Genomic DNA, 13,609 nt, shown 5'->3' on the forward strand with positions numbered 1-13,609 from the left:
TCTAGAACTATCTGTATCGGGGAAGGAAAACTTTAGAAGTCCCTAAGCAATTTTAAATCCTCCCCCTCTTTTTTTTTTTAAGAAGAAATCAATAATTTTTTCTATTCTTTGGTCAACAAGTCTGACCTTAGTGTTTACAAAGTTGCGTGAGCAATGTTTTAATTAGTACAAACTGTGAAAATGACTTACCTCTTACTGAAGTTTCTAATACTATGGAGATTCATTTTGAAAATATCTTAACATCAACTGCTTCTGAAGGCTGAAAAGGCTACTGACATTATTATGAACAAGACTGTGTCTAATACTGTTGAAATCCCTATTTTGGCTTGCTGCCCTACAAACAAACTGTAAGAAGTTTCCACAGGTCCTAAACTGTGGTATAAGCTGTAGCAGGTTAAATTAGTGAAAGATCACTTTAGAACACTTTCACACTGATCAGAACACTCTGTTTTGCTGCTACTGCTGGGGAGAAAATCATCTAGGGGCTCTCTGGAGGATTCTGCTATAATGCTAACGAAAAGTATTGTATTAGACATGTATCAGAGGGATTTTCAAAAAACCTCCACTTTAAGTTCTACATGAAATACTCTTCTTAAGCGACAAGCATAGCCCATGTCTCTCCTATTCTCTTCCCAAAAGCAAGACACATTGTATTCTTTCTACTTTTGAGGTAGGATTATAAGTGTCTAACACGCCCTATTAAACCCCACTGTCAATGCCATCATGGTGTTACTTTATAACTCCAAAACTGAACTACACGTTTTCCAAATATGTCAGCCTGAGTTTCATAAAGATAAGACTCACAGAATCTTAGACACTAGGAAAGAATTTAGAGGGCATTTTACCCAAAATGAACAAATAAACTCAAAAAATGGTATCCCCAGAGTATATGAAGGATACTCTAGAGGATACAAGATGCCATAGCATGAACCTGACTCAACTCCTAGAAGGATCATTTTTACTCAAATATTTCTGAATAGAGATTTAATTGTGAGACAAAACATTTTCAGGCACTAATATATGCTGGGGACATTTCAGATTTTTCTGTCATCAGGTTAGAGAATCCATTGTTTGACTAGATACAAAAATCCCTTCTACGTGAAGAAGAAACGATAATTATAAATCATGGCTACTATCAACTAAGTACTTACAATATGCTAGACACTATAGTTGGAGTTTTACATATGTTATCTCAGTCCTCCAAACACTACCAGGTAATAGCAATAATTGTTTCTATGTTACGAGGAAGGAAACTAAGGTGAAAAAAGGTGAAAAACCTTTCCCATGTTTATCCAGCTAGTAATAGGAGTTGGTGTTTGGCCCAGGGCCATCTGGCTCCAACTGTGATCTTAATTGCTGCCTCAGAAATGTGAAACTGAGGCACAGAAACCCTGAGTCTTAAATTAGAAAAGCCTTAAAAAAGCCACATGCTTTTTCTGTCTCTCAAGTTTTCCCAGCTATAAGATTAGAATACCTATCCCCTCCTTCATGATAATGAGGATCCAGAAGTTTATATGATATATATGCTCTCAGCATCCTATGTTAGATCTGAAAAGAAGCTTGGTTACATAAAAACTTGTACATGAATGTTTATGGCAACCTTATTCATAATAGCCAAAAAAATGGAAACAACCCAAATGTCCATCAACTAATGAAGAAACAAAATGTGTTATGTCCATACAATGGAATATTTTTCAGCCATAAAAATTAGGTATTGATATACGCTACAATGCAGATGAACCTCGAAACATCATATCAAGGGAAAGAGGCCAGACAAAAGAATCACATATATATGATTTCATTTATATGAAATGTCCAGAATAGGCAAATCCAAAGAAACAGAAAGCAGATTAGTGGTTACTAGGAAGTCAGGGTATGGAGTAGCAGGTTAGGAGCAATGGACAGTGACTACTAATGGGTATAGGATTTCTTTCTTTCAGGGGGTGAAATGTTCTATAATTGAATCGTGGTGATGGTTGCACAACTCTGAATATATTAAAACCCAGTAAATTTTATACCTTCAAAAAGTGAATGTTATAGTCTGTAAATTACATATCAATAGAGCTGTTATTTAAAAAAACCCAAAACTTTGGAGGCCACTGTGGCAAAAGAAATATACTTAAAGATACTTTGGGGATGCTTGACTGGCTCAGTGTGAAGAGCATGTAGCTCTTGATCTCGAAGTCATGAGTTCAAGCCCCACTTTGGGTACAGAAGTTACTAAAAAAAAATGAACTTTAAAATAAAAAAAATACTTTGGACAAAAGCATCACAGAAATATTGTACTACACTTTATATATATTTCATGCTTATAAAGACATGTCAAATACATTGTAAAAAAAAAAAATCCGGTTCTTCTACTACCTCTGCTGGTTGTTATCTTGTTCAAGGAGAATCTTAATTCACTTCAAAGTACTCAACTCCTCTAGGTCCTGAATACCCAGTTAATAAAATGATAAAATACAATCTAAACTGGCTGCTGATGGAAACCCCCGGGGCTTGTCCTGCTTAAAAAGAGAAAGGGGAAAAAAAAGCCTCAATACTCACACCAAGGGCCTACATTCAGGGCCAGAAAGGATAACAAGAATCTATATCTAGTAGAAATGCTATCCCTGTATATCCTTTTGGGAACAGCTTACCAGGATTTTCTACAGAGAAATTAGGCAAAGGAACCTCAACTACGAAGACACTGCTTCATTAAAACAGTTTTCAACATTAAAATCCTTACCTTCATATGCTTCAGCATAACATAAACACATTATCATACTTTTTTTTTTCATTATCATACTTTCATTTCAATGGTATTTATATAAGGTACAGATTTTTATCCCCATTTTATGGATAAGTGAGGCACAAAGTCATCCAGTCAATGAGAAGCAGAGCCAAGATTCAACATCCATGTAAATCCCAAGTTCTCTGCTCTTTTGCTATGTCATGTTAATATCTGCTTTCTCCCTTCATCTCTCTTGGCCATCTATCTTTCACCAGATTGAAAAGCGGAGTTGAGACTGTTTATGCTCACATTTTATAACATGAACTTACCCCAAGAAATAATTTCCCCCTTAATCGTTCTGGTTTGCTGTATTCCTTGCATAGGTGTCCATAAGAAACACTTGTGCAGAATTAAGTCAATGCTGCTGAACAAATAAATCTGGCTAGGTGTATCCAGTTAGTTTAATCTTTCATAAATAATGAATGAAGACTCAAAACCTAAAAAATCTTACAAAATCTCTTCCCAGTTGTTGCAAAAGGTTTTAGAACTGAATCAGAAATGTTGCTACTAACCTGGCCTTGAAATAACTTCTTGAAGAACTGTCCAATTCTTCCTTTCCAGATAATCAAATGATGATTTAATCCCCTAGAGGGGCGGTGTGCAGGTAAGATCTTTATTTCTACCTATCATCTGGATTCTCACCTTTCACATGTGTTGATATTTCCTGCAAGTAGCTATTTTCCAAGGTATTAGGCATCTTTTTTTCCCCTTCCTTCCCTGTCTCCCTCCCACTCCTCCCCATTCCCAGTCTCTCCTCAACCTCTTCTCCCCTTTCTCTAGTAGTAGCATTTACCTCACACTTCCTAGTGAGGCATGAAGGTTTTGACCAGTCTCGGAGTATCCATGGGAAGCAACTATGACAAACTAATGAAATAAGGTCACACATTACTACCCACTGAATTAGTGGGAATGCCAAGAAATTACCATGTGTTGCTCTAGCTAAGCCTTTTCCAAAGATCTAAGCATGACCTATGGAATGACACCAGACTAGAATTTCTTTATTCCTCTGATGACTAAAGAGTTAACAGTTCTATTTTTCAACACATAAGAAGGACTGAGGTACCATAGTAAATTCAGCTTTTAATTTTCAAAAGTAGGTGGATTTGGAGACCAGGGCATTAACAACATTCCTGCATTTGTTATAAAGGTATGTTCTGTATTTAAATTAGATTTCTACCTATTCAGCCCTCAAACTTCTTCTTTGCAATGATTTTGTAATTTTGACCTTGGTTAATTAATACTTTTATCATGTCACCCTATACAGGTACAAGTAAACAATTTTTACTTAATATGAAATAAAAAGAACAAATTTTAAACACACACACAAAACTCCTTTCATATTTAAATATGAAGAAATGTACATTCATAAACGTAACATCAATGAAAATCATTTGCTCTAGTAATTTTCCCCAAGCTTTTCAGTTTAAAGAAGGCACCATTTAATATTTGAACTAAATGCATTAACATAATTTTGTCTATGACAGACTTAATTACTCTAAGTAAGGAATCAGACCTTTAGAGCTTTCTGAACACCAGAAATCATTAGGCACAGCTCTTTCACCTTAAAAACGAAAAAACTCCCACGTTAAGTGATTGTCAAAGTCTCTTGGCTGACTAATGACAGATAGGGGTTTTAGCTCCCCTAGTTCATATAGCTAAAGTTCTCAGGTGAAAAATATTTAACTTGTTGATGTCAACGCCAAAGGCGACAAAAATCAGAACTACCCTTACCATATGTATCACTGACATCACACAGTCACTCTGGCTTCCACTTTCAATATTTGATACCATAAATTCTTAACTTGTGACTTACCCTGCTGAGTTGATCCAATAACCTCTGGTTCTGTTCTGATAATTCCTGGACAGCTCGTGTTTTTTCTCTATCTGCTTCCCGTAGGTGAACTTGCTGCCTCTCCAACTCATCCTGAAGTTGTTTCACATCACTCTCCAGTTCTGACACACGTCCTTCCCATTCCCCTTCTCGGTTCTCAAATCGTCTTCTTAGTTCATGTTTCTCTTGTTCTAAGTGCTGGGTGAGAAGCAAAGAGATTTTAAAATTGTTCAAAATTTGCAGCCTTTTCCTTTTTTCTCTTCTCACACTTTCCTAACTTCTCTTTCCCAGTCAGCACAACAAAACACTCTGCCACATGGGAAAAGTTGCCCATTTCACAGCTATGAAAATATTCCCTTCTTTCACAGTAGAGAAGGAGTTGGTTTCACAAAGAGAATGTCATTCCTATTTAAAATGCTTAATATTACTATGTTTATTCTTGTCCTTGAAAATGGGATTGTGGACTTAGGAATTCACTTGAAATTCAGCAAGTCATCCAATTAACTGGTGAACTATACATTTAAACAACTTAAGATGAGTGCTTAAGGCTTCTTTTGGAATCATCTATTATGCCTGGCATAATACCAGGCACTTAGAATCAAAGAATTTTCAGAGAATGGAAAGAACTCCAGAGATCCTTCAGATTAACCATCTTTTCTTACAAATGAGGTAACAGAAGATAAGAGGTCAAGTAACAAGCTCAAGGTCAATCCTAGTAAACGGCAGAGCTAGGATTGTGTTTAAATCATCTGACTCTGTTTAGTGCTCTAAATCACAATTCAATAAATATTTTTTGTGATATACAGCATTGTATTTCGATATCAAGTAAGTTCAGCTTCAGGTCTACTTTAAATCATTAGCCTTGTATATTTATTTCTGGTCCATCCATTCTTTCTTAAGTACCTTAAATACCATTCTAAGTGCCAATGGGTCAGCCACTGTGCTGGGGATACAGTGAAGAGTAAAACAGACCTGGTCCTTGGATTACGGAGCTTTCATTCTAGTGGAAAAGACTGATAAAAGGAGTAAGTTGTGTGTGACAAATGGTATGCAGTAAAAGTACAGATGTCTTAAAGTAGCAGCTCAATAAAAAAGGATGCTTTTGAAGGAAATATCTATTTGTTTCTGTGAGATAAATATGGATGTCTCTTTACAGAGGCAAGTATGTTCTACTTAAAAAGCATATTATGGGGATCCCTGAGTGGCTCGGTGGTTTGGTGCCTTCCTTTGGCCCAAGGCATGATCCTGGAGTCCTGGGGTCGGGTCCCACATTGGGCTCCTTGCATGGAGCCTGCTTCTCTATGTGTGTCTCTCATGAATAAATAAATAAAATATTTATTTAAAAAAAAAGCACAGGGATCCCTGGGTGGCGCAGTGGTTTAGCGCCGGTCTTTGGCCCAGGGCGCGATCCTGGAGACCCGGGATCGAATCCCACGTCGGGCTCCCGGTGCATGGAGCCTGCTTCTCCCTCTGCCTGTGTCTCTGCCTCTCTCTCTCTCTCTCTCTCTGTGTGACTATCATAAATAAATAAAAATTAAAAAAAAATAAAAAAAATTAAAAAAAATTAAAAAAAGCACATTATGTACAAGAAAGCAAAGTCTATACCCCAAGGAGTATATTAAAAAGAAGTTAAAGCAATGGTCCTCAATTAAGGGGAGCTCTCAGAAAAGCTCATATACCCACCTGGATCCCAATCCTAAAGATTGTGATTAGTTAGGAATGGGATGAAACCTAGACATGCGTCTATCTATCCATCTATCTGCCTATCTATATTGGCTCTACAGGAAATTCTGATGCAGTGAAGGTTGATAACAAGCACTGCTATTGTTTCAACAAGCTAAGATGAGCACAGGAATCTTCTTCTTCAAGGTAGTCAGTCATCTCTTCTACTTGGGAAGCTATGCTCTTATTCTACCCAAGTTCTCACTCCTTGAATATTTTTTGGAATGCTTCTTTCAGAAAGCCTTAAGGGCCAGTGTACAGTTATACAAGAAAATGAAAACCAGTCCCCTTACTTCACATCTAAGATGTGTCTAAAAAAGAGATCACTCCATTTCATCCTGTCATCTTATTCTCTTTTGCTGAGTGACTTGTTGATGTATCTAAAAGTCAAATTTATCCCCCAAAGATGAAAATATATCATGACAAAGCAGTCAAAATAATGTGCCAAAAGATAAAACCAGTGATCCAAAATGAAAATTCTGATCACGTTAGTAAAGGCAGTTTTTACAAAAATAAATGTATGGTCTCCCAGGTTGACAGTTTCTGGGAGATAACTCACTTGGATACAGTGTCTCTACTGTATTTGTTTAAAAATTACTTTATAGTTATACTTTATACAGCTTCAGTTTGGAGCATGTAAGGGAAAGGAAGGACAAGGGAGGGACTTCTCAACAGCATGAGAACTTTCTGCTTTATACTTCCCTCACATTGCTAAACTCCAAAAACGAGAATGTTTTAGTCACCGTAGAGACTTCAGAAAGATGAAATGCAAAAACAAATGCTAATTGCAATCCTAAAATTGTGATACTTGGTTTTATTCAGTTTTTCCAAAATGAGAAAGACTGAGCAGAAGGCAACAGCAAGAACTCAGTAATCACAGTGTTACTGAGAGGCCAGATAAATTAGGCTTGTGTTCTAAAAGAACAGAGAGACTTAAAAATATTCAGCAAACAGCTGTTAGTGAACAGCCCAACCAAGCAACTCAAACAATCCAATCCACTTGGAGTTGGGGGAGGGGTTGATACAGGTGGTGCTGATCTGTGTAGTCTGTCCTTATAGTTCTTTGGTCATGTGACAAACTTCCTAATTCAGGTTTCCCTGAACACAGAAAAAAAAACCAATCAAGACTTTCCTATTAATGAACATACAGAATCTAGCCTTTTGTTTACTCAGAGAAAAGAAAGGTTTCCTAAAATTGTATTTTCAACTAAGTGTTAAATTAACCAGGAAACTCTAGACAGCATATTAGAAGTATGACAGTCAGGGGTCATATGTCATTTTTTTTATATTATGTGTCATTGTATATGTTTTATTTAGTTTATATGCTATTTTAAAGTTAACATTTACACCTGAAATGATTAATAATGTTACATTATATATTAATTATTTTTCAATAAACAACAGAAGGAAAGTTAACACCAAGACTGTCAAGGTCATCAAAAACTAGGAAAGTGTAAGAAAGTGTTACAGCAAAGACGAGATTAAGATAGGAAAACTAAATGCAATGTATTCAGGATGGGATCCTGGAATAGAAAACACAATAGGTAAAGGCTAAGGAAAAACTAAGGAGTATATAGTTAACAATTTATCAGTGTTGATTTTTTTTCATTATGGCAAGTGTACCACAACAATACGTTAATAACAGGGGAAATTGGGTGCAGAGCATATGGAGACCTACTGTACCATCTTTCCATGTTTTCTATAAATCTGAAACCATTCTTAAAAAAATAAGGTTTACTGAAAACTCTGAAAAAATAAAATATCATCAGCCCATCTAACATTGGTTGTTACAGAAAATGGATTTCTGCAAAGAATCAAAAAAGCAACACCATTCTCCTAAGTCCAGGATATGGTTCTTGAAAAATACAATGAAAAAGTACCATTTTTTAAGTGGACCAAGTATTGAATAAGGGCCTCTGGGTTTGCCTCCCCAAACCTACTAGTGACTGTCATTATGTGATAACTTTCATTTTACTTGTTTTGCCCTTTAAAAAACTATACTAGAATCATTAAGAACTGGCCTAGGGAAGAGAGAAGAAAATGTAGTTGAAGAAAAAGACTACCTCTGCAGTAAGAGATAATTCACTCTCAGCTGGAATAGGAAAAAAGGGGATCTTGCATGTTAAAAACCAAAATATTTAATTTCTGAAGAAAAGTGTTTAAATGCAAGTTAATGTCTTAGTTCACATTTTGGGGGAAAAAACTAAGGACTTGGGTGGATATAAGACTTAAAAGCAAAATGGCTCACTGTAGATGCAGATTTTTTTTAAATCTATAAAAAACAAAAAACAAAAAACAAAAACAAAACAAAACCTCAACATGCTGAGTGTGGAGCCAGTGGAGGGGGATGGACTCACCCCCCAGAGATCAAGACCTGAGATGAGATCAAGAGTCCAGCACTCAACAGATTGAGTCACCCAGGTGTCCCCAGAAGAAATACATCTTAATAAATAACTTTAAGAGTGGGGCACCTAGATGGCACAGTCCATTAAGTGTGGGATTCTTGATTTCAACTGGGGTCTGATCTCAGGGCCCTGAGATGATGGGAGCCAGGTGTGGAGCTCTCTCCTCCTTTGCCCCTCCTCCCACATTCTCTCTCTGTCTCTCTGTCTCTCTCTCTCTAAAATAAATAAATAAATCTTAAAAAAAGAAACCTTTAAGGGGTACCTGGTTGGCTCGGTTGGTGGAGTGTGAGACTCTTGGTCTTCAGTTGTGGTGAGTTTGAGCCCCACTGTGGGCTAGAGATTACCTAAAAAATAAAATCTTAAGGGGTGCCTGGGTGGCTCAGTCAGTTAAGCCCCAGATTCTTGATTTGGACTCAGGTCATAATCTCAGAGTCCTGAGATTAAGCCCCACATGGGACTCTGTGCTCGGTGGGGAATCTGCTTCAGGATTCTCTCTCCTTCACCCACCCCACAAATAAATAAATCTTTAAATAAATAAAATCTTTTAAAAAATTACTTTAGAACTTTTAAGCATGTGAGAATATAATTCTGTGAATGAATACAATAAAGTCAATTTAAGGGTGGGAAAAAATAATCAAAATCTTCCAGTCTTCCAAATTGAATTTAACCTTCATTTTAACCCTAAGAGATACACAGCTAAAAAATATTGTTAATCTTTAAACCATTAAAGACTTTAAAAAACGTGCCCTCAATGAGAGAGCAGTATAAAATCAAGACTTTATGTTTTATTTTTTTAAGGTTTTATTTATTTATTCACGAGAGACAGACAGAGAGACAGAGAGAGAGAGGGGGGGGGGCAGAGACACAGGCAGAGGGAGAAGCAGGGAGCCATGCAGGGAGCCCAACGTGGGATTCAATCCCAGGACTCCAGGACCATGCCCCGGGCCGAAGGCAGGCACTAAACTGCTAAGCCACCCAGCGATCCCCAAGACTTTATGTTTTAAATGACAAAATAAGATCTTAGGTTTGGCATACAGAACTGGAAAGGTATTCAAATATTAACTAATGAATAGGGAGAAAAAAACCTTGACCGTGGCTTGTTGGTCCTCAAATTAGAAAGGTGCCAATTTTGAAATAGTAAGGGAACAAAGGGGACTAAGAAAAAAAGTCATTATTTATCAGTTAAGCCAACATTCTCTAGGAGTCCACTCGTGTTAATTTTTCAAACCAAATCTATGAGAAAATGCGTTTGACTCCACTGACATTTTGTGGAAAATTACAAATGCTTTTAAAGTAAGGGCCAGTCCCCTACTCTTAAATATCTAATTTAATTGAAAATATAGCAAAGTGGCAGCGTTAAACTTCAGATAGTATTTTATCTAAAAATCTAAAATCTAGGCTGCCTAAAAAAATATACTGGGAGGAAAATTCACTCGCAGGTATCAAATGAAATCATTCTCTACTAGGTTTCTGTCAACTAACAAGAAATAAAAGAATTAACAAGGGAACAATGACAATATCTTTACGAGATATTTCTAAATGTACTTTTAAAAAAACTAAAAATTTTTAATGATCATCTTGAGATATACCTTGAAGAAATAGTATAACTGAACCTTCCAATACATCTGCAGGAATGATCAATTTTGTTATGTATACTCACACTTTTAAAAAAATAAACATTTTAAAAATGTGAGTATACATAACAAAATTTACCATCGTAACCATTTTACGTATACAGGTGAATAGTGTTAAGTACATTTACACTCTTGTGCAACCACAACTTCCATAAAATAGAATAAATGTTTAACACTAGAGTTCACATGGTAACCTGTAGAGGAATGAAGATTTTAAAAACTAGTTTAAGAGCTTTAAACTATTCTATTACTGTCTATTTGTCAATAACAAAAAGTCAAAGATTATTCTTTTACAAAGGAACCCTTCTTGTTACAGAATTTTTACATATTTTTCTTTTGTTGAAGAAATGTACAAAGGCTCTGCATGGAACCCAGGATGTGTGTAATTGCACACTAAGAATTATTCTGAAATCCATCAGTAATCAAACTGATATGTTCCTTTCAAGTTAGCTGTCTCTTCAATCAAGTCCCTCACTGAAGGAATTTAAAATCACAAGTATAAATCTCTGCAGTAGTCCTTCTATATAGAGTCATGTAACCGAATCCCATTTTTTTTAAAAAAGACACCCTTTTATTTTAGACCTCTATTTCAAGTGAAAATTAAGCAATTCAATTCACTGGGTTGCTTTTTTGGCAGTCTACCTATAGGTTTCACAAACCACTTTTCAGAGAGGTATCTCAGGAGTTCATCGACTGGCAGACCTAGTTAAGAGGCCAACTGAACTACAGGGCCTTCACTGGTTTCCTGTTTTCCTTCCTAATTTGTGATTGATAGGTCACTAGACTACAAACACAGGCTTAAATCTTATTACAGAAAAGTTTCTGAATCTACATTCTGACTGTTCAACCAGTAGCATAGATACAGAAGCCGACTAGGGTCAATTTCACACCTTATTCAGGACTGTATTCTTGTAGCTAAGAAAAAGAACTCGTTGCAACCATACTGGGTAACATTAGTAAATGCACAGGCAGAAAAAAATAAGCTCCTCTCTACTGCCACAGATGCCCCCCCCCACCCCCTTTTGAAAAAAATCTCTTTGATTTTTAGAAAGGCTGGCATTCCATACCACTCTCAAGGCCCTTTTCCAGGAAAGGGCAAGAAAACAAACAGGCATAGCTCTGAAAGACTTTGGTCCAGAAAATTGGTAGAAATCTTAGACACTTTAAGAGGTATTTATAACAGATAAAGTAATATGGTTCTCATAAATTGCACTGGCCATTGAATTGCATGCATGAGGCCCAGAACACAGAAGGGTACTGTTTAAATACAAAATACACATAAATATTGTGGTCCAATATGAAATCCACTACCAACAGTCACATGCTGAGCCCAGGCTTGCCTGATTTCTGCAATAGGACCACATTTCCTAATCCCTGAGTATTTGAAGGCTATATAAAGCTCCTTTAGGGGCAGTTGTTTCCCACAACTCTGAGCTGCCGAGAAGTTAAGACAAGGGCATCTGGAGGCTTTAACGCCAAAACTGGAAGGCTTTAGGCTAACACCCTGATTAGAGATTAACTACTCTGGAAACCTGGGGCATATTTTAAATGCTTCCCGACTTTCTCATTTCTGTGCGGAGACATCACCTCAGCGCTGTATAAATTAGCCATACTGTAAGCTCTATTTTAGATGCAGCGTACAGTACATATATAGAATGGCCCACAGCGGGTCTGGGGCTGTGCCTGGACTCATTTGCTGAAATCAGGTGGATTCAGTGTTGTCCCGGCCTGATCACTGAAAACCTCCATCCTACCCCTCCGTCCGGGTGGTTTCCCCTAGAGGCAGCGTGAGCAAGGAAGGAATGGGGGTGGGTGAGTGGCTCCCCACGCTTCCTACCCAGCCCACCACGAGGGACGTCCTCACCTCCAGCTTGTCTGTCAGCTCCTTGTGCATCTGCTCGTACTGCCGGCTCATGTCCTGGTTCCGCTCGAGCAGTGCCTTGCCCAGCCGGGCCGCCAACACGAGATCCTTCTCCTTCTGCCGGATCACCGACAGCAGCTCGGGATCCTGGGCGGGCGGCGGCTGCAGTTCGGACCCCTCGGCCGGAGGCCCGACCTCGGCCTGAGAATGCTCCCCCGGGTCTGACGGCCGTTCCCCGGCCGCCAGCAGCGCCAGCTCCTCCTCTAACGCCAGTTCCAGCTCCCCGGGGCCCCCGGGAAAGGAGATGAGGGCGGCGGCGGCTGGACTCCCGACTGCGTCCGCGGCCGCGGCGGGCAGCTCCATGCAGCAGGCGCTGTCCGGCTCGGCGGGTGCTGAAGCGCGGCCGGCCAAGCCCAGGCAGAAGGCGGACATGGCCCGCGCGCGCGGAGCCCGCAGCGGTGCGGCCCGGCCGGCGCGCGCCAGGCTGCAGGGGGGAGGGGCCCCGCCGCGCCGCCCCGCGCCTCGCCTCGCCCCGCGCCTCGCCCCGCGCCTCGCCCCGCGCCGCGGCACGCGTCCCCCGGGTCCCCGCGAGCCCTGGGCGCGGCGCGCGCCGGCCCACCCCTCCCCCGCGCCGGCGGCACGCGCCCCCTCCCCCCGCCCCGGGGCTCAGCCGCTCGGCGCGCGCTGGGGAAGAGGAGGGGGGGGCAAAGGGGAAAGGCTGAGGAAAGGAAGACCGAGGAGCGGCGAAGCGGGAGGGGAGGTTGCGAGGAACGCCGCCGCCGCCGCCGCCGCCGCCGCCGCCGCCGCCGCCGAGTTTTCAGCCGCCCTGTTGCTGCTGCCGCTGCCGCCGCCGGCCGGGCAGCGCCTCACGGGGCGGGCTGCGCTCCGCTGTCGCTGCGACGCTCGCTGCTGCTGTTGCTGCTGCCGGCGGCCGCTCTCTGCAGCCGCGCTCCATGTCCCTCGGCTCGGCGGCAGCTCCAGCAGCAGCGGCGGCGGCGGCGGCTGCTGCAGGCGCCGAGGCGGCGGCTCCACATCGCGCGCCGCGCAGCCGGGCGGGCTCCTTCCTGCCTCCCTCAGCGCCTCCCGCTTACCGGGCCGGCCGCACCCCGCCCCGGGCTTCCGGCCGCGCCCCCTTTCCCCGCCCCTTGCCGGCGCCTGACGCGCGCGGGCACCTGTTCGCCGCGCCCGCGCGGGATTCGCCGGCTCGCGGGTCTCCTCAGCAGCGCCCAGGTGGCGCCGGCAGCCTTAACCCCTGCGCCGCCTCAAGCCTGAGGGCGGCTGCGCGCGCCGCCGCGGGGGCGGCTGGCGCATCCCTAACGGTCCGGGCGGCTCCCCGGCGCGGCCACGCCCCCCGCCTTGCGCCCACGTCGGGTGTGGGCCCGC

General features: G+C 41.3%; 1 protein-coding gene across 2 annotated transcripts in view; it reads right to left on the reverse strand.

Annotated features, from left to right (window-relative positions):
• The window catches only part of BICDL1 (BICD family like cargo adaptor 1), a 105,222-nt gene extending 92,564 nt beyond the window's left edge, over positions 1-12,658 (reverse strand). For both annotated transcript variants that reach the window (XM_055321866.1, XM_055321864.1), the window contains exons 1-2: positions 12,230-12,658; positions 4,587-4,802 (exon numbers count right to left, since the gene is read on the reverse strand). In XM_055321866.1, coding sequence (XP_055177841.1) covers positions 4,587-4,802; positions 12,230-12,658 — 645 coding nt within the window. The remainder of the gene's footprint in view (positions 1-4,586; positions 4,803-12,229) is intronic.
• Between the last annotated feature and the right edge of the window lie 951 nt (positions 12,659-13,609).

This window comes from Nyctereutes procyonoides, unplaced genomic scaffold (assembly GCF_905146905.1).
Source record: "Nyctereutes procyonoides isolate TBG_1078 unplaced genomic scaffold, NYPRO_anot_genome, whole genome shotgun sequence".
NCBI classification, from domain to species: domain Eukaryota; kingdom Metazoa; phylum Chordata; class Mammalia; order Carnivora; family Canidae; genus Nyctereutes; species Nyctereutes procyonoides.